This window comes from Branchiostoma belcheri, unplaced genomic scaffold, assembly GCF_001625305.1.
Source record: "Branchiostoma belcheri isolate BF01 breed outbred unplaced genomic scaffold, Haploidv18h27 scaffold93, whole genome shotgun sequence".
Lineage (NCBI taxonomy): Eukaryota > Metazoa > Chordata > Leptocardii > Amphioxiformes > Branchiostomatidae > Branchiostoma > Branchiostoma belcheri.
In genome coordinates, this window is record NW_017804609.1 from 1139069 (window position 1) to 1165656 (window position 26588).

General features: G+C 40.8%; 2 protein-coding genes across 2 annotated transcripts in view; one reads left to right on the top strand and one right to left on the bottom strand.

The window, feature by feature from the left end:
- Positions 1–5228: 5228 nt before the first annotated feature.
- LOC109461495 (cyclin-dependent kinase 5 activator 1-like) lies at positions 5229–8645 on the top strand. Its single transcript, XM_019757863.1, has one exon. The coding sequence runs from the start codon at positions 5602–5604 to the stop codon at positions 6526–6528; it is 927 nt and encodes a 308-aa protein (XP_019613422.1). The 5' UTR covers positions 5229–5601; the 3' UTR covers positions 6529–8645.
- Positions 8646–15599: 6954 nt separating this feature from the next.
- LOC109488306 (unconventional myosin-Id-like) overlaps positions 15600–26588 on the bottom strand; it is a 35441-nt gene continuing 24452 nt past the window's right edge. Inside the window, exons 27-34 of the mRNA XM_019792495.1 lie at positions 26431–26563; positions 26029–26195; positions 24968–25175; positions 24539–24762; positions 23818–23962; positions 23223–23441; positions 22719–22873; positions 15600–16322 (exon numbers count right to left, since the gene is read on the bottom strand). Of these exons, the coding sequence (XP_019648054.1) occupies positions 16157–16322; positions 22719–22873; positions 23223–23441; positions 23818–23962; positions 24539–24762; positions 24968–25175; positions 26029–26195; positions 26431–26563 (1417 nt within the window). The 3' untranslated portion in view covers positions 15600–16156. The remainder of the gene's footprint in view (positions 16323–22718; positions 22874–23222; positions 23442–23817; positions 23963–24538; positions 24763–24967; positions 25176–26028; positions 26196–26430; positions 26564–26588) is intronic.

The following is a 26588-nucleotide window of genomic DNA, read 5'->3' on the forward strand; positions in this document are numbered from 1 at the left end:
ATTGCCATGGCGACACTCAAGATTGACACATCGACTCACGTGTCACCATGTCACCATGGGAAGGTCACATGGCCGTCTTGACGAATACATTACGCAGTTCTGAATGAATGGGTTGGGACATTCTACCCTTTGCAACTACACTTACTAGTTGTACTACTAATTTTCCCCACAGGATCATTATATATTCGGAGAGTGTTTTTTTCCCTATTTTCCTTCCAATTTTACTGAAATCCCCTTGTAAGTGGCATATATTCTTCTTGTAACGTCACAATCGTACGTTTTATATATGTAATTACACGTCTTCATTTTCAAAAGTGCAATCTGCAGGATTAAAGGTTTAGTTGAGTTTGTTAAATGATTCTTACATTTATATGTGAGAATTATTCAATTCAATGGTCGTGTGCAAAATAAAAAGTCCATACAATAAAGCTGGGCACGAACGCACGGACTACGACTAGTACGAGCCACCGCCGTACGGCATGTGCCAATGATGACTTATGAACACAATACAACAATTTCTATGGTAGCTCCGTCTTTAGGACTCCTGAAACATGTACAAGAAACTGGAACATAAGGGAATCACACAATATCAATCATGACAATAATAGCATAGCATGGGATTCGAACTGGCGCCGTTCTGGCAGCCACGTATCGCAACGCAAGGCAAGGAGGCAGCGACTCTACCGACTGAGCCACTCGCGCGCGCGCTACAAATGACGGTCGCCGTGTTCAACTTGAAGAACAAAGCGCAATACAGAATGACATGATAAACGTCGCATATGGCATACAAGATAAACCTCAGGAATAAATACTAACTATTATACGACATCGATGAATTTGAAACATTTGTTACTTTCCATTTCCTTTGAAGAAACTCGAACCGCCACGTCAATAGTGTAATATTTGCACAAGCAAAGTACGGAGTTCGCCATGGCTCAGCGGGATGATTGCAAGAACATTGGTGAATATTGCGAGATCCAGAGGTCGTAGGATCGTATCCCGGCACAGATCTTTTCTTTATATCTTTTGTTTTTCCTCCTCCTTATCTCTTTTTTATGCCTTTCCTCTGAATGAATTTTTTTATACTTATCAATTATAAATTACGAGAAATTTCTATCACACCGACAAAGGGATTATCTCTCCCAAGTGTTGTTTGTACTTTTACAGGGTAACCTTACAGTTTGATTTGATTTGATTAACAATGCACTACACGTGGTACACAGGCAGCTGTTGCAAATGTATGTGAAAAAAACAACAACAACAACGTATTAAAGCTTGTAGGGCTAGTCCTTGCATCAGCCGCCCTGCAGCTCTTTTTGTGCTATCTCCAATCAGGTAGTGTCTATTGTTTTTGCTTGGGTCGGCTCTCGATACAGCATGCTGTTTCCTGAAAAAGAAATATAATAGTATTATTTGTCTATCGAGTATCATTATGTAGCATAAAAAAAGTGCCAAAGAACGCACAGTAGCCTAGTTACATCCTCCCATGGCAGGATCAGCGGCTCCGAGTTCCTTCTCCACCACCTAAGGAACCCGGAGCCGCTGACCCTGCCATGGGAGGATGCCTAGTTATAGTTAGCAAAGGCGACAACTGTGTGGAAGACTTGTGCAGGGTCCGTGAGGCAGTGGAAGAATGATGTTTAACAGACCAGGCAAGGTAGGTTCGTTTTTGTGTCGATCTGCCGTTCACAGCTGCCGCAGTGCCGGTTTGCTCTGCGTCACCGCCCTTCAGTGTAATCTGATATTCTTGAAAGCCACCGCCACTAAAGCAGTTCAATGACGCTTGAGGTAAAAAGTGACGCTTAATACGAATTTCTGAAATAATATCCTGAAATCAGTGCTGCTTCTTGGCTTTCTTTGCAGACCAGTGCGGCGGCGGCATTTATTTTTTCGGGGGTTGGGGGAAGCTGATCGATGCGGGTTTTGGCCGCGGAGGGAGTTTGCCCGCGGAGGGAGTTTGTTGGGCGGCGATACTCGTGTTGATCAGCGGCCCACCCCAAAAACACAATGGCGCCGCCACACCAATCTGCGAAGAAGGCGGTAAACTTGGTCAACCTAAAGTTTTCTAGTCTGTGTAACGCAAACACTGCCGTCCGCAGCTTTAGTGGCCCCTTCCCACAGGGCGGCTGGATGGGCGGCCGGCAACCGTAATTTTAATCAGGCTAAAAGTTTTCAAGTGTTTCAAAAGTGTCCATTTCAATGGTCTTCATTATCATCGATATCAGTTGACTGTATTTTGTATGTAGGCAAAGCTTATATTAATAGTAATCAACAAGCAAAAAAAAAAAATTGAATCGAATGCCTAATTCATATGACTAACCTATGCTACATTCATTTGGGTAATCAGGATGTAACGCATACTATGACCTCTGGTGACCTATGGGGGAAACCGATACGTGGCCGACGTTCGTCGTGTATGTGTCGGAGAACGGCCGGGAAACTAATGGGCGGACTCCATTGATTCGGCCCGATATTTGGCCTTTTGTCGGTTCTAATGTAGGGATTATCAGTACTAAAAACCCGACACATGTATGATATCTTTCTGTTAACAACCAGTTGACAACCCGATCTCCCCGTGCACTGTGAGGGCGGATATACCGGCTATACCGATACAGACACAGTATTGTGCATAGTAGGGTTCGATATCTTGATATAAAACCTAGATAGGAATGAATGTATGTACGTTTCCGCGATCTTGTTTCTGTAACCGGCCCTTACTCGCACCCCCCCCCCACCTTGCACGACGTAAACTCACTCACCTTTCACCTTGTCACATCCTCGTCTGGAGGGTCTGAGTCTGTGGTCGCATCCAGCACAAGTTTCCTCCATTCCTCTCTGCCCTTTCCCATCTGTGTGCAGTCAGCCAGGGACCTGCCTGTCCAGTCTCTGATGTCGTCTACTCTTTGTTGTTGTTGTTGTCCATGTTTAACTATGTCGCTAGACGTGGTCTCTTGGTGCTCAGTTTTGCTCTTGGTTCAGTTCAGAGTCCGTTTTCTCTCTAGGTAATATTAACACTTGGTGCCTCGTGCTTGTGTGAAGCTGGGAGTGTTTCTAGGAGAGCACGTCGAATCGGCGCGTACCGGGAGAAGGCTAGTACATCTGCTTGTTCGCTCCTTCAGGAAGGCCCTCTACTCATCTGACGGCCTTCCTCTACTCCTACTGCCATAGATCCATCCTTGGTTGAGATGTTTTCTGTGCCCTCGTCACACCGAAGGTCCGAATTACTGTAGTTTCCTCCTCTGATCATCATGTGTAGGAGTGCACCACGCTGTAAATGCACAGACACGTGCGTTAGGATCTCTCACCTGTCACCTGATGGCACTACAGAAACTTAATTACGCCGGTTAAGATTTTTTTAATCTCCAAGCAGATCCCTTTCGGTGGTAAAAAGACAGTATCAAATTGGCCAGGCGGTATCCATTGGCCACCGACAAATGTACGGACAAAAAAAGGCCATATATAAAAAGTTAACGATCATTCCGGCCCACAACCTCTGCTTGGAGATTACCAATTCGGGGCCAGACCGTTTTCTGCTACTTATCTATAGCCCCAAACCCCGGAGCGGAGACCGTTTAGGGTGACAATAACTATTGATACATAATTAATCACTGGGCCGTTTTGTGCACTTGTTTCCACACAGGAAGAGCAGCTGTTACGGGTCGGATGAGCGGCATGGTCAGTTTCCGCTTTCCGACATCCTCTGTAGCCTCAAACTAGCCTATACCAGGCTTCGTAGCCTCTACCAGGCACCGCGGATCGCTGGAAAAAATAGTAGAAACCGGCCGAAATAAAACCAGGGGAGTTAGCCGGCCAGAGAAGCTCCAATTTGCGACCTTCAAAGAACGTAGCGACTCCGTGTGTCGCAAATAATAGAGCTTCTTTGGCCAGCTAACTCCCCTGGTATTATTCCTTTATTTCGGCCAATTTCTACTATTTTCCCCAGCGATCCGCGGTGCCTGGTAGAGGCTATAGGCTTCGGGAGACGGCTGGAAAGAGTAAACTACACTGCCTGGCCAATTTGATACTGTTTTTTTACCATCGAAAGGGATCTGCTTGGAGATTATGTAGCCTCCAAACTAGCCTATACCAGGCTTCGGGAGGCGGCTGAAAAGAGCAAACTAACTACGCTGGCTATATATAGCGTTAGTCTCCACCAGACTTCTTTTGCGGGCTGAATATATATATGTAGAATAAATCGTAGAAATCGGCCTAAAAAGGGTATTAATTGGCGAAAGAAGGTAGCCGGCCAGAGAGGGTCCAATTTGATCGTCGATATGGCCGGCTAACTACCCCTTTTAGGCCGATTTCTCACGATTTATTCAGCCCGCAAAAGAAGTCTGGTGGAGACTAATATAACGTTATATAGGAGAATATTTGCCAGAGGAGTTTGGCCGCCTCGTAGATTTGACTTGCCACGAAGGAGTGTGGTGGAGACTATATCCTGTGATAACGGTCCTTTTTTTTCTTGTAAAACGAGCTTCGAAAAAAAAAAAACGGCGATTCATACGATACTCAATTATCCTGATTCCCCCCAGGCTTAAAATTAATGGAGATATTCACCAAAACACAATTAAAATTTTGCCAGAGGATTTCTTTGCCAAACAGAAAGATCTAGTGTACGATATAATGAAAAGTCGATGTAATATAACATAACGTTATATCCGTTTTCGTCCTATTAAGCTAAATGAAACCCCGTCTTGCCCAGATTTTCCTTTACATGTATTTTAATTTTCCAACAGGGTGCGTTATAATAATGATAGTAATAATATGCTTGCGGCCCATCCCAGAATGCAGTACGTGAATGTTTTATTCAGGATTCATCAATGAAAGGAAAATGACTTTATGCATGACGCACCGAGCTGAAATGGCGACCGCCTTCATCGCCGAAATATTACAGAAATTCACCAAATTCCATCATTGTAACCAAAAAGGGGGTGGTGACTGAAGGAAGTGTTTTTTTCAGGGCGAATTTTCATGGAAACGCGGGTTAAAATGGTTTATTTGTACGCAAAACACCTGGATTGGTCATATCCAGATTCCGCAAATTCTGCCATATCTTTCTGCTGTCTCCCCAATGACGTAATGGCGCTTCCAAATAAGGCATGCTCGTTCGAAATACATGAGACGGGCCGCGCGATGTCGCCAAGCCGCGGGGGGATTTTGAATAACATTTTTTTATACAAACCTTTTTGTGAAAAAACACCGCCACAATTGTAATACGAAATGGATTAAGAGTAAAATATAGAATGAGAAAAAAGGTCGTATTCTCAAGCATTCTGATAATTATTTGTTCTAAGGTATGCGCAATTATTTTAAGTCCCCCCGTAAGAGTGTGGACTCGCCCGTGTGTATTAGCATGCGTTCAGTATTCAGCCCGGCTAGCGCTGGTGTTTCAATGGTGGCGGTGAACGGGACTGATTTTCCTTCTAAAAGCCTAGATTTGGAGGCTGGAAATGGTGGATCTGAGAGACCCTGACTGTGTACGAGGGGTTATAGCGTCCGGGTGGCGGCTGGGAGCTGGTAGGGGCCGTAGTTTGCTGTAGTTTTGCTTTGTAGCGCTGACTTCGTGTACCGGCGAGACCGCTGCCTTCCGGTGCAGTCATGGGGACCGTTCTTTCTCTCTCACCGCCTCGGACACGCCGGGATTGCGGTATCATCCACGACGACGGGACAGTCAGTGTTTCTCACTTTAACGCCCTAAACTCTGCCAAATGTAGCACCCAGCAGAAGGAGCCGAAATCCTCAAAAAAACACCCCATTTTCATCTCCGCGCTCAGCTGGAAGAAATTCGTGGTCAGCACCAAGAAGAAGGTGGGGATAGGAGGCAGCAATGTCGGGACTTCTGTCCCTAACGGGAGCGGCTCCCGACTAAAACTCAACCTTTCCACGATCAACTCGTCCGTCCCGGGTAGCCACCACAACCTCCGAGACCCGACCGTCAAGAAATCCTTCTCCTGCTTCAACCTAAACTCCTCTCTACAACAGAATCCGTCCGCGAGAGCTCTGAACAACAACACCATCAAGAAATCCACATCCTGCCATCTTAGCCCCAAGAAAATCGTCCTGCAGGCTTCAACCTCCGAGCTGCTGAAATGTTTGGGCGAGTTTCTCAGAAAAAGATGCCCGAAGCTGCGCGACTTTGAGCCCAGCGATGCGGTGATGTGGCTGAGAGCCGTGGACCGAAGTCTCTTGCTCCAAGGCTGGCAGGACCAAGCCTTTGTGTCTCCCGCAAACGTCGTGTTCGTGTATCTGCTTTGCCGAGAGCTGGTCACAGAAGACATCGGAACTGAACATGAACTCCAAGCCGTGGTTCTCACATGTCTGTATCTCTCCTACTCCTACATGGGCAACGAGATCTCCTACCCGCTCAAACCCTTCCTTGTGGAGGAAAACAAGGACAAATTCTGGGACCGCTGCTTGAAAATCATCAATGAGATGTCTGCAAAGATGCTGAAGATCAACTCGGACCCGAACTATTTCACGGACATCTTCTGCGAACTGAAAACCATGGGGGCGAAGGGCGCGTAGGTAGGAGTTAAGAAATGCACCTGTACTTCCTTAAGAAAATGCACCTGTACGTCTGCAAGGAGGGAGAAGCTACTTAAGGGTTAAGACTATCCATATTGTATAAAATTTCCCGCATTTGGAACAGCCATATATGAATATAGATGACGACCGAAAAGTCCAGATGACATGGTAGGGTTAAAAATTTCCTATGATATCATTCCATACCGTCGGCATAACAGATGTAACAACACCCACAGCCTGCCTGTATGTAATAGCTAGCACTGGGTACAAAGGCAGCCATTGTTAAAGGGAAGACACGCAGACAGGGTATCCCCCCTAGAGAGCCCCTGGATCCCCCCTAGACAGCCCCTGCGTTCTAGCATCTGCCACCCATCAGTTAAATCAGCCCTTGAACATGTATATAGACCCCCCATCTCTGAACCTTAGGCTCAAATATTACCTTTAGGAACAGCTACATAAATGGGCACCCTGTATTTAGATATTACAGTGGCAGACTATGTTTTGACGGCTAAAAAAAAGGAACAAAAACAAGGAGGCTGGATAGAGAATTTAACTGTTGAAAAAAAAAAGATGGAATGATTCTGTGTATAAATAATATTAGATATATCCCCCACCGTCTTTTCTGATATATTATAAAAACGTGGAGGTAAACAGATTGTATTGTTGAGAGGAATTTTAATAGCCTTCCATACCAATACATAATGCAGGTGCTGTTTGGGGTCACGTGACCCAATACATCCCTGCATTCACTCGTTATTTATTATTCATGACTCCATTCTTCCATCTGTCCCGGTAATATTTTTACAGCTTGGCCTGAAATATTTTTCCACCCAACCGGAGAAGAAATTTGCAATTTGTTTCCCGACGCATCGTTCCTTGTTTGTGTAACGTTGGCTGCTTTTGTGGACTGTTTTGTGTGGGTGGCAGTTAAATAGAAAGCAGCATCCGCTGCGTATTCAAACCCATCAGACTAAAAGGATGTGCGTAACGCTGTGGATTCAGGCGATGCGGTTTGAATTATTCATTAGTAGCCCGTCTCCTGAATAACAAAAATGGCTCCCAGCCGCAGGCTTTGTTTCTGATCCAGATCGGAGAGAGATGCATGAAGGTCGTTTGGAAAAACACACCGCAAGGTCGTTGGTGGAAATAATCCGTCGAGATTTCCCGTATGGAAAATTAAAATCAGATTGATGCGCAGGTGGCTTGTGGGTAAAATTAAAACGAACGAAAGCCGCCGAACAGAATTCCAATTACTTGGTAAAAATCCATCATTACGTAATGGCCGCCGACGCCCTTATATGGAAGATGCCGCCCATATTAGGAAGGTGTAGATGACTTGTGCAATATTATCTCGCTCAGGCGATTTTTTTGTACCATCACACTTTTGTTGCATCCAAGTTTTCTGTGCAATACTAAGTTATCGTTCGAGAAAACTGTTCTTCTCATAGACATTCGAAAAAGCCATTTTTTTTACTACGACACAGACTCATATTTATTCATTGATGCAGATCTTTATTTGATGTTATGAAGTCATCACTCATTTTTTTTACGGTTTGAAAGTTGATACCTATGGGGGCCTGGTGTTACCTATGGGGGCATGACTGAGGGGATAATATGTACATATGGAGGGACTACGACCAGTGAAACTATGTGCAACGATTAGTGTTATGATTATTAATATTACATGTTATGATATGGTCTAGTCTTCTCAGGTAGCTGAACATTAGAATATCCTAGAAAGAGAGTTAAAAGTTGATAAATTGATGTTTTTGTGACGTTCTCCAAGTAGATACAATGTATTATGAACAATCTTAAAGCCAGTACGAGAATCTTTGTTCGCATCTGTGTATATGTTTCACTGCTGCATGGTATTTATTGAAACGACAAAAAATAATTATTATAACTTATGTGTGGATGTGACAATCATATGACGTTGTTGCATATTCTTTGTGTTGAATTATTTTTGTACATAAAAACTAGGCCGTGCTGTATGTTGTTGAGAACAAAGTTTGTTGAATGAGTAACGTTAAAACCGACATGTTGACAATGGATGGAGAAAAACCTGAGTTTACAAAGTGCAAAACCAGTTATGATGTAATACAACTGTTGGACCACTGACAAATTTGTACGACTCTTTTTTTAATTCTTATTTTATTACATTTGCCAAGAAGATTATGTTTAGAGCAGTGTTTGTGTGTGTGTGTGTATGTGCATGTGTGAGATGTGTGTGCACATTTGTGTGTCTGTGTGTGTGTGTACGTGTGTGTGTGTACGTGTGTGTGTGTGTGTACGTGTGAGTGTGTGTTTGTATGTACATGTATGTGGTTTAGCATGATAACTCAAGGTTTGGATGGATTGAAAGACTCAAAAGACTAGTATTACTTAAACTGCAAAAATAGGATTTTTGAGTTCCTTAAAAAGTCAAATTTGATCTCAAACTCAAAACATTTGAAGTCTGGGTTTAAGTTGGTAAGGCCATACCAAGTAAATTTTATGGATGACGTCCGCGCGCGCATTGATTTTGACCTGTTCCTAGAAAAAAAACAAGAAATTCCGCTTCCTGTAACTATGACCAAAGTGTGACGACAGAGCCGCAATTTTATGCTTTGTTTCTGCAGGCCTGCAAAAATGTGATGAAAGAAACAGGACAGGACGACAACTGCTGTTCCACCTGATTTATTGCTGTTTTGATGATGAATAAAAGACTTCTTGCTTGTTACACTGTGTCACCTCATTCAATTTGTGTCCTAACATTTGTCATCTCTTAGTATATTTCTAATCTAGGCATCTTGTTTTTTAGGGCCCTTCTTGTTTTTTTTCGCCCTCTCGCATTAGATTTAGGGTCTCCAAAGGACGTCATCCATAAAATTTACTTGGTGTGGCCTAACAGTAAATAAAGAAAAAGAGTTACGTAACAAGCTGGTTTACAAATCAAAAACCAGTCAAACAGTTCTTTTCTCTTACAATGGAGCTTTAGATGTTAAGTGAAGCTTTTATCTAAACATTTCTTAAATTCTTTTGTGGGTTAGATTTCTTCCCTTCCAAATGTTTGGACCTGTGAAACGTTTTTTGCCACGTTACATTTTCAATGATTTTGCTTCCCTATTGGAAAACGACAATTGCAATGGAACCCCTTCATTTTTGGACAGTGAATTGAATTGACCTTCAGCAGAGCCCTGTAATTATCTGTCACAGCCCCGAGGAGCCAAGGTCAAACTGAGGTAACTCAAGGTCATCCAGTCACAGTCTGTAGGGATTCGGTTTGTTTTGAAATTTATTTTCCACAAAATTTAACGACAAATTCAACCCAACAACTCAGAAAATGACCTGATCCCAACTCTTAGTTTACTGGATGAGCCCAAGGTCACTGAAGGTTAACAGGATATCAGCCAGTCATATCCCTCAGGGTCTGTCTGTGGGTTAGTCCATTTAGTGTGGGGGGAGGGGTATTTTATCCAGAACCGTGCATGTCTAGTTCTATGTCTGAACAAGTTAGGGTTAGGATCAGGCACGGTTCTGGATTGTGTCCACAAATCCAAGAACGTAGATTTGCCCTAGGCACAGTTCTGGATACATGTGGACTATCCAGAACTAAGCCTGAACATGGTTCTGGATAAAGCATGATTCTGGATTAAACAGAGAATCAAATCTAAGACAACTTTCTCTCTTTTAAAAGATATGGGGAAGGGCCAGTCAGAATTCCCAACACCTACATGTAACCTGTATAGTGAAGGGCATTCATAATCATTCCAGCCCCTACGCTTCTGAAATGGTACAACCCAAAGGTACCAAAATATTCGCACCCCTACGGTTCTGAAATGGTTCATCCCACAGGTACACCATTCATAATTCACAGGGAGACAAAGAAAATGACAACACACAAAAAACTTGCCTTCAGGTAAAAAGCGTGTTTTCTTTTTTTGACAGACAAAAAAACCTGCAAATTACAGTAGTACATACAACATACAACAATAGAGTCAGGTGCTGTTGCAACGTACACATCTGGTCACAGCACGGCCTTGCAAATTTAATAACTTGTTTCATCTGTCCTTAGTTAGGACAACATAGAGTAGGATTTCAACCAGGCTCTTTAACACAAAGAAGTGTTTGGATAGTTTAAATTGGAATTTATCAGGAATTCCGAATAGCTTGTGACGTATTACAACTGCACAGCTTGCTTTTGCAACAACTGTGATAAACGGCTTGAAAGTCATTGCCACAATATATGCCTGAATATCCGAAACTAAAAATCTAGGTGTGCAGATATATTTTGAGTGCACAACACGAAATAATAGGATATCAGTAAAACAAAATTACAAAACCTTACTGCCTCTCTTTAGGGCTTTAATTTGAAATTTCATAGCTAATTTCAAAATTTGAAACAAGCAATACAACAAAGGCTTTATCTTATGAGTTGAACACAAACCAGGAGATCCCTGAAACAAGTTATTACATTTTTCTGGCCTAAATCTAAGCAGTTTTTAGAAAACGTATCTAGAAATTATACCAACAGTACATGCAATACAATCGTATACAAATATTCGTATAATACACATAAAAATGACCAAATGCATATAAAAATAGGACAGCATATTCAACAAGCACTACAATTACAACTCACATAAAAACATACCATAAATTTCTAAACATCTTACTAAATATCATTTCATATTTTACAGCTTATACTTGCAGCTTATTTCATCTTTGGTTCTGGGAAAAAAATTGGAATCAAATTTTTCCTCATGCAGTGAAATAACATTCTTAAAATTTATAATTATAAATCTACACACTATTAAGTATCAGTTCATAATTTTTCAAATACAAAATTGACTGCATTTATAATATCACTAACACTACATCCTAACACTGATTGTCCTTTACACTAGCTACACTAGCTATTGTTGTGTAAATGTTAACATGATCATGACAATCGTTCGTACATTCATAACACATTCTATAATAATCATGATATATGCTTATGCTACAACAGAGCCATATAAGAATACTTCACTTATGAATCCATATTTCATACATATCACATCATATCATATCATATCTAGGCCATCGTAAGTAGGTATAATCTATCACTTTATTACGTGCATCCTCTAAGTACGCTGGAAACATAAATCTTACAACCAAGATGAAACGGGAGAACACTTAGACAAATTGAGAGCGGATTAAAAATGCGGAAGTCTCTCTGAGCTCAGGTGGGGGTTCTGGGGTTTTAATATTAGGAGGCAGATGGATGTTTTTGCAATGAAGATATGAGTGTGGAGAAATTCTATCATCTATAATGTTTATATTTCCTATAGTATAGAGTATGAAGATTACGTTCCTTTCTTTGGTACATAATGTAAATGCCTTTTTGTGCCAAATGCATGTTTTTTTTACCATGTTATCTGTTGCAAAATGATTGTGTTTTAATTTCTATATGAGCCCTGGAATGGGCCTTTTGGGTAAAGGGCATTGAAATAAAGACTATACAGAACAAATAAGTATTATGCTATGATTTTGTGATGATGATATGAGTTCACAAAAACTGAATCATCTACAATGTTTACATTTCATAATGTTACAGAGCAGACAAATGTTACGCTTGCTTTTGGTTCTACAACCGGATATGATTTTGGAAATGATCAGATGCAGTTCTTACAACTAAAATTTTTTTAGAAAAAATATAAGGCAACAGTGAAAAAATTGCAGAGGCATCATCATAAAGAGGCCTGTTGGGGCAAAAATGTGAGCATTTTGGATTTGACAGGGGTTATGCAGTGCCACAAACTAATAACAGATAATGAGATATACTCCCTGCACTGTCATGCTCAATAACACGCCTACATCATTGCCTACACCACTACACTGGGAATGTCATAATGTTTGGACCTGCGGCTCAAAATCCTAGACCATTTCTCCAGCCTTTATATTATGCAGACATGACAATAATATGACTCAAATACTGTGTACTGTTAGTATTTTGTAGCTGTAAATGTAGGATAGATATGCGTAAGCATTGTAGTTAATTTACTGCAATACATTGTACTGTGTACGATTGTCAGGCAATAAAATTCATTCATTAATTATAAAGGTTTTTGGCCGTAACAATAAAAAAAGCCATTCAGACACAAATCGGAACAAAATAAAACAACTGGAATGCTGAAATGGAAATTGCCCTAAGCAAAGGAATGTTTCAATGGCTTGTGGAAAAACTGTCTGATTTCCTGGTATCTACAATCTAGCTGTAAAAATCGTCATGGTATGTCTGATATAAAAAGCTTTTTTGACTATTAAACAATGACTTTAATTTTGTTCTGTTGGCTAAAAGCTTCCTGAACCAGCTAAAACGATAATGTACTTTAGGTGTACTGTTTCTAGCATGCATTTAAACCTTAATACTTGACTTTTCTCAATCTACTACTAGTTTATCTACTCTAAGATTATATTTCAAGCCCTGGTGACTTACATAAAACTGTATAAGTCACTGTTATAAAACCATGTAAATTGAGGCGTGTGCTCGCATAAAATCTACCATAATTTCCTACCAAATTGGAAGTGGATATGCATGGCTCAAATTCAAACCTTTAAGTGCTGACTTTTTTTTCAATCTACTACTTACTACTAGTTGATCTACTCTCTGAGTGCTTCTATTCCATTTTTTAACCCTCAGATATTCACAATCAGTTATAAAACCATATAAATCCAGTCGTGTTCTCGCATAAAATCTCCCATTACTAGACTGAGTATTACCAATTTGGGTATCTATGGTAAATACATGTAAACCTTATAGTTATATAATTATAAGTGCTGACATTTCAATCTACTGGTATATCTACTAACATCTAGCGTTTCTATTTCAAAGCCTGATGTGGTTAAAAACCGTTGGATTTTGCATGTAAATTACAGTGTTATAAAACCATATAAATCCAGTCGTGTTCTCGCATAAAATCTCCCATCCTTTCCTATCAATTTGGAAGTGGTTTACATTTCAACCTTATATAAGTGCTGACAATTTAATCTACAGTACTGGTATATCTACTAACATCTAGTGTTTCTACTTCAAGCCTTGATCATTTCAAATCACCCATCAATTTAGAAGTGGGCAAATGAAAAGGCACTTCATTTCATATCCCATATTCATAACTGTGTTCTCAAACACACAAATTCAGCCGCACATAAAATCTACTAACTATAATAAACGTCTACAGCTTGTATATCCAGCAATATAAATGCAGGAGACACTTGTAGCATAAAATACATACTTATGACTCTTATACAAACACATAACTCAATTATGAAGCAGTTTAAACTGTACTTTCCAACACAAGGAATTGTACAGTCAAAATTTGGGTAAGTCCAATTTCTTGTGTTGAAAACTGCTTCGCAATGACTTCTACCAACACAGATGAACTTTCAAGACAACATTACTCCACTGCCTGCATTAAGTGTACTAACTATAATACATGTGCTGGCAAGGCATTGTATAGCCAGACTTTGCATCATAAAATACATAGTTACTCATAGCTTTTATACAAACACATCACTCAATTGCTTGCATAAACTCTACTACTACTACTACTACTACTACTACTACAGTAACTACTAGACAGTATAATACATGTACTAGCAAGGCATTGTATAGCCAGACTTTGAATGAATTATGTCTGATATTCAATTGCATATTCATTATTTTATTACACAAGCGTTTCAGACACTTAGGCAGAATGTAAGTTAGAATGCCCTAACTATGTGAACTATGCAAGAGGCACTCGAAAAGTTTCACTTGGTGGTTTCATAAGGTTCAGGCTTTGATTTCCACCTAGAAGACATCAGATTCTGTTTAGGAATGTCTTAGGCCACAGGAATGCATTTCCCTGGTTTATGTAAACCTTAAAGTAAGTAGTATCCAATATTTCATCATCATCATCTATTGTATTTGCCTGTACCAAATTTAGTCTAGTACGGATTTAACTCAACTCCAACTACATGTAGCCAGTGTCAAGCACTACTTTTTCCAAGTTATCATGTTCAATTTCAGCATTTGATTATACTGCTGTGGGGTATGTGATATCTTACATGTATAAGCTACAATTTTATAAATTCTCATTAAAAAAATTATGACATTTTAAACCTTAAAAGACTTTACCCTTTTTGAGCTACCTACATTTAGCAGTGATTGTAAAAAAAAGTACTGCAATTTCTATGAACCTGGTGGCCAAAAAGCCTGTTTCCCAGGCTTAAATACTCTTGAAATTATCCTCAGAAGCCTGCTTGGAGCCTATATAACCTTCCCATTCAGTTTAAGACCTACCTAAAATTTGCAGTACATGTGCTATAATATAAGATTCATATAAACGTTAATATTATGGGCGATATAATCATGGCTAATGCGTACATGATGGCCGATAGTAGCGCGGTGTGATCATCTCCAACCATTTACAGAGATTGGAGGAACATTTGGGGCATGGAAAGCAATTTTCGATGACCCGAATACGCGAGAGACAGACTCTATAATAACAGTCATCACCCGCCTCAATCATGTTACATGCTCTAGTCTGCCAGCATAGCTTAGCTAGCTGTGGATTTTACATGATAATCATACAATATTACAAATGTATGTATGCAGGGCCGGGAATACTGGGTGCATGTGCGCCTTAGTGCACCCAAATTTGGAGCTGTGCACACAATTTTTTGTAGGTGCACCCAAATATTTTCATATATAGGTTTACGTGTGTAAAGATGTTAAATATATACTAGCAGTATACAGCATAATCTTACTACCTTAGTATCAGAAAAGTAATAGAATCATTGACTTTTATTCAAAAAGGAAACATATATGATAATTAGTTTTTGCTGACATTCTATTTTATATTTTATTTTATATGGTGCACCCCAAAAAATTTTGTACACCCGATTTTTTAGATTGTTTGCACCAGTGCACCTATTCCCAAAAATGAATTTCGAGCCCTGGCCACATACATGTGTAGCTTAGCTACCTATGGCTTTTACGTGATGTAGGAATTATATAGGTACATAACATTATAATTACTAAACTGATCTCAGACCACAAGTAGGTTTTTAAGTTTGACATCTTGTCTTTGGTGTAGGAATTTTGATGTCTAACCTGATGTCTTTATTAGAAACCTATGATTTATCTAAAACTTGTTTGTTCACTGATTTTGTTTTTAAACTTCATAAGTCAACATTTTGGAATGAATTTCAGGTTGGTGGGAATGCAAGCCTTAACTAACCCTTCATTTTATTGGCTGCCTGTTCCTACTAACAAATGTAACACTGCGTTTAATTGGCTACTACCAGTGTCAGCCATCTCTGTTCATTGGCTGCTCATTGGCTAGTACCATTAAATGTAACACCATCCTTTATTGGCTGCTGGTCCCCACCTGTATATGTAATGCTGCTGTTCATTGGCTGCCAGTCCCAAATTGTATAATTTATGTAACGCTGCTGTTCATTAGCTGCCAGTGTCAACCTGTACATGTAACGCTGCTGTTGATTGGCTGCCGGTCCCACCTGTATATGTAACACTGCTGTTCATTGGCTGCTGGTCCCACCTGCATATGTAACGCTGCTGTTCATTGGCTGCCGGTCCCACCTACACATGTAACGCTGCTGCTCATTGGCTGCCGGTGCCCACCAGTACCAGGCCCGTGTTCCCTTCCTTTCTGAAGGTCACGCCCGCGCCCTTGTCATGGCTTCTCACCGACACCGTCCTGCTCTTATTACCCAGCATGCACTGCAGACGGTCGCTCACCGTGACCTTCAGGTCCTTCCTGTTGTTTCTGCAAAATGAAAAAAAAATAGTTTAAATTATAACATTTGTATCCATAATATCACCAGGGTCCATAATATTGCCACCTTGAGAAACAGTGTGCTTAAAGATATTTTACTGCAACATACAGTAGGTATGTACATTTGATGTGTGAAGGAGTGCATACCAAAAGTATGTTGCAGTAAAAATATCTTTAAGCACACTGTTTCTCAAGGTGGCGATATTGTGGACCCTGGTGATATTATGGAAACGAATGTTACACACAACAACAAAATATTTCTATTGTGTGAAAACTCAATTCTGTGGTCTCTGGGGTCTGCATAAAACGTTGTGCCTCATGTTTGGCAAGTCCAACTGGTTGTGCTCAGGCCTAGAAAAAAATGTTGTGTTTCCTGTTTCAGTCCCCCCAAAATTAGGGTCGGTAGGTAGGGATTATCTTGTGTTTTTTTTTTAAATATTTTTTTAAATCAGACTTTGGTGATCTCTAGTGATCCAACTTATACAATACAGTTCAAGAAAGTAAACCTTGCATGAGGACACTTTTATTTTCAATGTCAATGTTGGAAAACCAATTGTACTAACAACATTTCATCACTCAGGTTTCAGATCATGGAGCTAGAAAAGGTCGATCAAGTTGAAAATTTTTTGTTTCTTGCAGGGGTTCACACAAAAAAGGCAGTTCTTTCTACTAGATTTCTAGGGTCGATCAGGAAACAGGAAATAACATATTTTTCTAAGCCTTACAAGGACAGGACCCATACAGCAGGCTGAGAGGACACACGTCAACAGAACATCCTGTCTCTGCCGGTATTAACTAGATTTCTGAATGGGGTTCATTATTACTGCAATTCCTGATTTCTTCACTGTACTGTTATGTTCACTGTTTTCACTGTCACTTCTGTACCGTGAACTTATCATTACAGTTAACAAATAATTCCGGGACTTTCTTCTTCCTGCACCAGTCGCCACCGTGAATATATAGTTCCGTAAACACCTACATTTTTGTCAGATTGTGCAATTTTGTCACTGTGAACATTAGTGAATTACAGTATACGACAGGCCTACATGTATGAAACCTACCACTACATGTACAAGTCCCAAACTTGAAGTTATATTAGGATAGTATGACATCTCGACAATTTCAGTGCATCCTGCCTCATGCTGGTATTACAACAAGATTCCTGAATGAGGTTTACTAATGAGAGCTCTACATGTATGAAACCTACCACTACAACAAGTACAAGTCCCAAACTTGCAGTTATATTAGGATAGTATGACATCTTGACAATTTTAGTGCATCCTGCCTGATGCCGGTATTAACAAGATTCCTGAATGAGGTTTACTAATGAGTGCTCTACATGTAACTACAAGTCCCAAACTTGTGGTTATATTTACAGTATGACGTACAGACAGTTTTAGTACATCCAGTCTCAGCCGGTATTAACTAGATTTTACCAACGTGAGTCTGATATGTAGGAAGAATAATCATGTATAATCACTTGGCCCTGTATAAAATCTATATTTTCAGTGTGCAAAATACCTGGTTGCCCAGTTGCCCCGGGCAACCAAATTTTACTTGGGGCAACCTATTTTGGAACCTAGGTAGCCCAGTGTGCTACCTGAGGTTCACTAATTCATGACGTGTGTGATTTGTGGGAGGAATAATCCAGTGTAACTCTGGGTTCTGTATAAAACCTGTACCATATGCCCAAACTTAAAGTAAAATTATATACAATATAGGAACAGGAAAACTCCAAGCTTGTATCAACAAGATTCTTTTCTGAGGTTCACTAATTCTCAAGCGATTTGTGGGAGGAATAATCGAGTGTAATCTCTGAGTTCTGTATAAAACCTGTACCATATGCCAAAATTTAATGTAAAATTTATATATATAGGAACAGGAAAAGGTTGACGACACTCACAGCTTGTATTAATGAGATTCTTTTCTGAGGTTGACTAATTCTCGTGTGTGATCTGTGGGAGGAATAATCGAGTGTAGCTCTGGGTTCTGTATAAAACCTGTACCATATGCCCAAACTTATAGTAAAATTATATATATAGGAACAGGAAAAGGTTGACGACACTCACAGCTTGTATTAACGAGATTTTTTTCTGAGGTTGACTAATTCTAGTGTTATCTATTGGAGGAATAATCGAGTGTAACTCTGGGTTCTGTACTCTGGGTTCTGTATAAAATCAACCATACTATTTGACGTCAATCTTATGGTAGAAAATATAGGAACAGGAATAATTATTATAGTTTGAGACTAAAACACTCTCAGCCAGTTTTAACGAGATTCTATACTGAGGTTTACTAATTCATGTGTGATTTGTGGGAGGAATAACCGAGAACTCTGGGTTCTGGGAACTCTAAAACCTGTACCATATTGCCCAAACTTAAAGTAAAATTATATATATAGGAACAGGAAAAGGTTCACAACACTCACAGCTTGTATTAACGACTAAACGAGATTCTTTCCTGAGGTTTACTAATTCTCATTTGATTAGTGGGAGGAATAATCGAGTGTAACTCTGGGTTCTGTATAAAACCTGTACCATATGCTCCAAACTTGAAGTAAAATTTATATATATAGGAACAGGAAAAGGTTCACAACACTCACAGTTTGTATTAACGACTAAACGAGATTCTTTCCTGAGGTTGACTAATTCTCGTGTGGTTTGTGGCAGAAATAATCGTGTGTAACTCTGGGTTCTGTATAAAACCTGTACCATATGCTCCAAACTTGAAGTAAAATTATATATATAGGAACAGGAAAAGGTAGCCGACACTCACAGCTTGTATTAACGAGATTCTTTCCTGAGGTTGACTAATTCTCATGTGATTTGTGGGAGGAATAATCGAGTGTAATCTGTCGGCTCGGTATAAACCCTTGTGTTCGCTGTGCGCTTGTCTGACGTCAAACCAGCCTGACTGGAATACTAATTCCTCAGTTTCTATCAGGCCTAGGAAAAAAAATATTGTGTTTTCTGTTTCCCAACCGACCCTAGAAAAAACTACCAACCCTAGCCTATTTTTGTGTGGACCCCTGCGCATGCAAGGGACATAAATTTTTCAAGCTGATCGAGCTTTTCTAGCTCGGATTCTGACACCTGAGTGATGAAACGTTGTACAATCGGTTTTCCAACATTGACAATGAAAAGAAAAGTTTTTCAATGTAAAAATGCAATTTTGTTTCATTTTAAGTTCAAAATGTATTGTTTTAATTACAAACCAGCCTAGTATCTTCATTTCATGGTTCATATGGTAACATTTCTGGCTATCATGGGGTGCCTTGGCCTGTTTTTTTTTTCTTTTTTCGCCCTGTCGCTTCACATTTTTTTCTAAAAAAATCCGAGAAGCAACAAATTAAATTGGTGTGGCCTAACCCCACCTACCGGCCTTAATTTTTGCAGGACTGAAACAGGAAACACAACTTTTTTCCCAAGGCCTGACAGGAATATTAAACAACCCCAGCTTCTATCAGCGGAGATTCAGAAAAGTCACGAATCCTGCCGGAATAGGTTCATCCGGTCGCGGATCGCTGTTATAAAACCGCGAATCCTGAATAGGGGATTAGAGCTATTATAACTCTCCATCTGAATACAGGGATGGAAATACTGGGTGCACGCAAATTTTGGAGCTGTGCACCCATTAAATATTGACAATTTTTTTCTGTGGGTGCCAAAGATGATGTCAAATGTATTGTAACAGTTATATTCAGCAAAATAATAGTAAAAAAAATAATAAAATCATTCTAATGTACTACTTTCTTTAGAAATGAAACATCATAATTAGTTTTGCTGACATTCTTATCTATACATATACTTATTTCCCTTTATATAGTGCAAAATGTAACTGCTTTTTTACAAACCATGATACTGTAAAAGCTGTAAAGAGGGATTTTCAGTGCCCGGGAATAACCTTATGATATCCACATTATTTCTGCACATGTGGGGACATGTGAGACTATACAAAGGGGGAAATACTTTACTTTGGTTTTCTGCGTTACATGATTTATAACTCTGGGCCTGTAGGCTTTCAGTTGGCCAAATGTTAACATTTTTTTTTGCAAAATTATTTCCAAGGATAGAAATTCCTTTTTGGGAACAGGTGCATAAAATAAAATAGAGTAAAATTAATATATACTTTACTACTTTTCTTCTGAGCTTGAATCTTTGAATCAAACTCTATAGCTAACTTTCTGACACAAAAATAGCAAGAATATGCCTTGCTGTACACTAGTATACAAAGAAATAATATGATTATGATACCTGTAATCCTACGTACACAAAAAGCTCAGGTCAAAACTGATGCACAGCTCCAATTCTGGGAGCACAATAGTCATATAATATGCATCCAGCATTTCCATCCTTTCTTCTGCAAGTTTGCCAGCTTATTTATTTCACCAGTAACTACACTCAGATTGAATAAAAACCTGTTTTTCAGGCAGTGCTGGGCAAACATAGTACAAAATAACCGACTGTACAGTATTACAAAAAACATGATCTGCAATGACATACAGCAAAAGAACGCAGACAGAAATTGCTGATGGGGCATTTCCAGCCAGGTCAATCTAAATCCTTTTTCACACACAGTTTCCTCCAAACCAGCAGCTCTAATGGTGAAAGTTGACGGGAAGCCAAACCAATTTCTAACCATTCCGCCATCAGGCTTTGACTAAACACCTCACATTTCTACATACAGCCCCTGATGCTGACACATACATGTAAGTACAGGGTCTCTGGACACCTTCCAGAATCAATGATTGGGCTTAGGACAAAAACCTTGTGTTTTCTGTTTCCCGACTGACCCTAGAAAAAACTGCCGACCCTAGCCTTTTTTTTTGGTGGATCTCTGCAAGGATCATGAATTTTTTTAGCTGATCGATCTTTTCTAGCTCCATGATCTGACACCTGAGTAATGAAATGTTGTACAATCTGTTTTCCAACATTGGCATTAAAAATGTAAGTGTCCTCATGCAAGTTTTACTTGGCTAAACAGTATTGTATAAGTTGAATCACTAGAGATCGCTAACCTCTAAAAAAAGAAGAAAAGAAAAGATAATCCCTACCTACCGACCCTATTTTTTTCAAGACTGAAGAAAAACACAACTTTTCTACCGCCCCTGATACAGACACATACATTACAGGGTCTCTGGACACCTTCCAGAATCAATGATGGGGAGAAAATGAGGGCTTTCTCTCCTATAACTTAGTATAAGAGACAGGAAAAACTTAGAATTCCATGAGGATAATTGTACAAAATGCATTTTTAATGTCAATGTTGGAAAACTGATTGTACAACGTTTCATCACTCAGGTGTCAGATCATGGAGCTAGAAAAGCTTGATCAACTCAAACAATAATTCATGTCCCTTGCAGGGGTCCACACAAAAAAGGCTAGGGTCAGCAGGTTTTTCTAGAGCCGGTCGGGAAACAGGAAACACACAATGTTTCCCTAGGCCTTAACACTAACAGTACCATCACAATTCTCCTGCCCCTGATGCAGACACATTCATTGTACATACAGGGTCTCTGGATGCCTTCCAGAATCAATGATGGGCAGAAAATGACCAAAGCCGGCGGCGTCAGTCTGGAGTCTGTGCTATAGGTCACAGGAAAAACCTGTGTTTCTAGTGCTCCTAGTGTTTTAACTGATTTTGGGCTCAGTGATTGTTTGATGAACGTGACCGCTGGTTTGGGTGCCAAGGCTCTGTAAATGAAAATGACCAAAGCTGGCGGCTCCCAGTCTGTGTTCCAGGAAAAACAAGCCTGTGTTAATCTACATGGCACTGAGTCTGCTGTTCTAACTCATGCTGGGGTTTAACTGTGCTTAGTGTGAATATCAGGGTGTATTATTGTTTTATACTGTTGCTTGTATTCAAGATGGATAGATAAATAAATCTGTAAATAAACCAGCCCAGAAAAGAACGAGAAACAGTGTCATGCCTTCTAATATATGAGTCATCAATCGAGGTGTTTAAAAACTTGTATTTCCCCAGAACTATCGTAGACTGGAACTCGTTGCCACCAAGTACAGTTGGGGCATCATCACTAGAAAGCTTTAAACGACTCCTGCACAATAAAAAGTGCAAAGATTGAGTGTGACAAGTCATTCAGTGTGATATAGCCAGCTGCTGCCTTGCCGCATGTCTGCAAACCTGGCGTGTTACACCGCTTTAAGTTTAATACTAGTATATACCGGCCATACAGATACAGAAATAAATTGGTATTGAATTATCGTACCGTTTGTAAGTGTCTGCGAGCACAGCCAGTAGCTCAGGTACCCGCTGGTCCTGTCTGTGTGTTAATCTGAAGGGCAGTTATACAGATTATACTGATACAGATTTGTTTGTTTGTTTGCTTCGCATAACCAGTTGACATTCATCCATAACTAAAGACTGTACCTTTTGTAAGTGTCTGCGAGCACAGCCAGTAGTTCAGGTACCCGCTGGTCCTGTCTGGGCTGGATGGAGGTCACACACAGCACAAGGTCGTTACCGCCGGACAGGTGAACCGCGATCAGCTGGTCCGACCCCTGGGTCACGCTCACTCCCGTCATCTGGGCAAAGGGCAAAGGGGAAAGGTCAGGTGCAAAGGTCAGATGAATCGATCACGGACAATGATGTAAAGGTTAGGTGTAAAAGTCAGGTATAAAGTTCAGGTACAAAGTCAGGCGCAAAGGTCAGATGTGAAGGTCAGGTGTGAATATCAGGTACAAAGGTCAGATACAAAGGTCATGCACAATGGTCAGTCTCAAACCTTAACTGCAAAAGGTAATGACTGACAGTTCAGATACTGACTGGGCACAGTTACATGTACTGGCCAGTATGTAAATTGTATAATATTCTACATGTATATCAAACATTTTTCAGTGATGACAAACAATTTTATAACGTGTTGTCACCCACCTGTGCGAGAGGTGTGCCGTGTTTCATGGCCTTGTATCCCTTCTTAGGGTCCAGCTTGTAGAGGAACTTGTCGGTGACCAGCAGGGCGCGGTCCGAGCTCTTGTTGTGGTGGTTCACCTTCTTGACATGAGCGGAGAAAAGCACCTCCTTGAACCCGTCTTGGGCCACTAAGGAGTTGAGCGAGTTGTTGAAGAGTTTGGCCTTCTGGATGTCTTCACTCTAAAACATACGGAAGGGACTTCTCAGTTAACATTTCCCAATGGAAAATTTTTATCACAAAATTTTGTAGCGAGCACTGCACTACCAGGGTTTAGAAGCTAGATATGTTGTCTGGGCAAAACTGTGGCCACATAATTTACGGAGGCTGACACTTGACAATGCCCAATGGCAAATTGCTTTCATTTTTACAGCGAAAATGTTTGACTGTTGAAGAATTCAGGTGGTTTAGAACAACAAGGGAATGTGACATGATTTTATTTTTGTAAGTCTGGAACGGGTTCCCAACGTTCAGGTTTTTGTGTGACTTGATCCTAAACATTTTTACGAGTCCAGAACCGGTCCAACAATCCGGTACACAGCACTACTTAACCCTCACCAGTCCGAGGTAGTTTCCCCGCCATCGCTGGTTCATGCCCCAGTCCCTCCGCTTGCCGTGCAGATGTCCGTACGCGACGGACTTCAGCCGGACCTCCTTCCTGTCACGCTCAGGGATCTGGGCAATCACGTGACGCGCCCACCAGCTAAACAGACAACAAAGAAGTTATAGGGAAAGTCTTAAACTTACTAGAAAGGAAAAGGAGTGTGGTCTGTCCAGCACAGACCCACAGGACAGAGCTAGCTGGAGGCGTGGTGTCCAGAACAGCCGACTGCTGCCCACCCCTGGGACAGGGAAACCGACAGCAGTATAATCAAAACCAGGATAGTGAGTTACTAGAAAGGTGATTATAAAATTTGTTGAGCAAATGTGTAATTGTTTACCACATGGTTTAGCCGAACAAACTACTGCTTTCAGACTGTTAAACACAAACACATTCATATATAAAACACATTCATATATATGGTGGTGACCAGCCCCTACAACTTGTCCTACCACTTGCTACATAATGTAACCCAACACCACAGGGTTTTTTGCTACAGCACTAGTTACCATGGCCAGTGCTTCTTAACCATAACAATTTCTATTTGAAAACCCACAAAAATTTCTTCACACTACTACCACTCCACACTCCTCCCGTAGCCAGACATGTTCCTCAGTACTTCTTACAAACAAACAAACAAACAAACAAACAAACAAACAAACAAACAAACAAACAAACCCGTTGTGCGCTTTCCTGAGCTGTGTGACAAACTCCTCCAGCACTGCGGGGGGTTGCGGCCAATCGACGCTCTTCCCGTAGTCCGCCATGTTTCTCACGTTGTAGAAGCGGTCCAGAAGGTCCACGAGGAAACTGCGCATCTTGTAGATGCGGTAACGACGCATGATGGCGTAGATCGCTCTCAACTTTCTCGCTCGCATGCGGGCGAGTCCGCCTCGCCACATCTAAATGAGGAACAGGCAAAAATTGTTATTGTACCTACAGGAAAGCTAAAAAGATCACCTCACACATCTGGGGGAAAAGGAGGGAAAAATCTTGATGCCTTTCTGTTGTAAGTAAAAAAGAAAACATGAGGAAACTCCGCATCTTGTAGATGCGGTAATGCTGCATGATTTCTACTATTTATTCAGGAGTCTGGTGGAGACTAACCTTCTGTATAAACAGCACGATCCCAGGGATGAGTTTTGAGCGGTTCTCCTCGAGTGCGTAGAGCGTTTGCGGTGTGCGGATGAAGATCTTGGTTTTGCCGTACGCCACGTCGTGTTTGAAGCCCTTCTCCTGGACCAGAAGTTGCACGGCCGCCATGTCCGATGCCATGCGGTGGTTTGGCCACGTGTACTGCGAGATCATCTTGTACCTGGCAGGAAGAGAGAATGATTTAGTCACAAACACCCTTAAAATAAACTTAAATCAGTTTCCAGTTGTCACAAACAAGCAACATAAAAGCAATAACCTATACATTGGAGCAATAAAATTATCTTGGACACTTGCAGAAAGTTGTATATACTTATTAAACTCTACTGAAAGTTACATTGTAATACTTATTTCTTCTCACCTTTACTTAGTCATATTCTTACATAATGTGAATGTGTCAAGAGAGTGCTGTCATTTTCCTAGGACTACTGTGGAGACATTAGAGTAAAGCATCAATTAAAGTCTGCTGATGTTCGGGAACAGACTCGGGAAAAAGAGTGATGGTGCATCATAAACACCAGCCTGCATGGTTGTTTGCACCCGAACTGCAGCTTGCGTGTTACGCTCCAGATAGAGTTACTTTCTGTCTCAGGTGTAGCTATAGAGCATGTAATTATTGTCTGGACGTGTCTGACTGGTTACATGTATCACATCTGACTGGAACAGAAACTTGGCATGCCCCTGACACACATCTATAGACATGCCTTACACCTTACAGGGGGTGTCAGTGAGGCAGTGGGGTGTGTCTGAGCAGATGTGGAGAATACGTCAGACTTCCTGCATCATTAGCGGTGCTGTAAAACCTTGACTTGACATCCATGTACAAGGTCATCTGAAGGTCATGTCGCACAAACTTGCCCTCGTGTATGACATCAATGTTCTCAATGACTTATTGAAACAATTTTCTCACTTAATCTATGCAATGATACAAGACAGTGTCAGCCTTCCATAAAACTTGTGGAAAATGACAAAATTGTTTTCTGAAAACAGTCGAAAACTAACTGAATTCAGCTGACCTCTGTAGGAACCTGGCGTAGTGCTGCCTGTTGCAGTATCCTGCGCGTCTCACACGGACGTTCTCCAGCAGTCCCAGGTACTCGACCTGATGCTGGCATCGCTGGTCGTCAAACAGGACCGGGGACTTCTGTTCATTCGGCTTGATGCAACGCACGTAGTACGGAACCTAAATAAACAAACAAACAAACAAACCTTAACATCAGACATAGCGTGGAACCTAAGGTAGGCAGTAGTTAGGGTATTTGACTTGAATCTGAAAGTTCTGGGTTCAAATTCCTGGCAGGTAGGGTTGTCTTGTGATTTTATACTATTATTACATTTTCAATTCTTAGAATAAAAGTGTTGACATTCTCAAAAAACAAAATAGTTCATGCCTTACAGATATAGAATCAGCTTCTTACCTTTGAGGCCAGGTTTGAGACCAGCTGCACCATGGAGTTCTTGAACAGCGTGCAGGCCGTCAGCGGTCGCTTGGTGACCTCCGTGATGCCACGCTTTCCTTCAGGCCACATGGAGCTGATCACTGCGTCAGAACTGCGGGGAACAAATCACTGTCAAC

Bases quoted from the DNA above. Each gene is read 5' to 3' on its own strand.
- LOC109461495 (XM_019757863.1), top strand. From the start codon at position 5,602: ATGGGGACCGTTCTTTCTCTCTCACCGCCTCGGACACGCCGGGATTGC.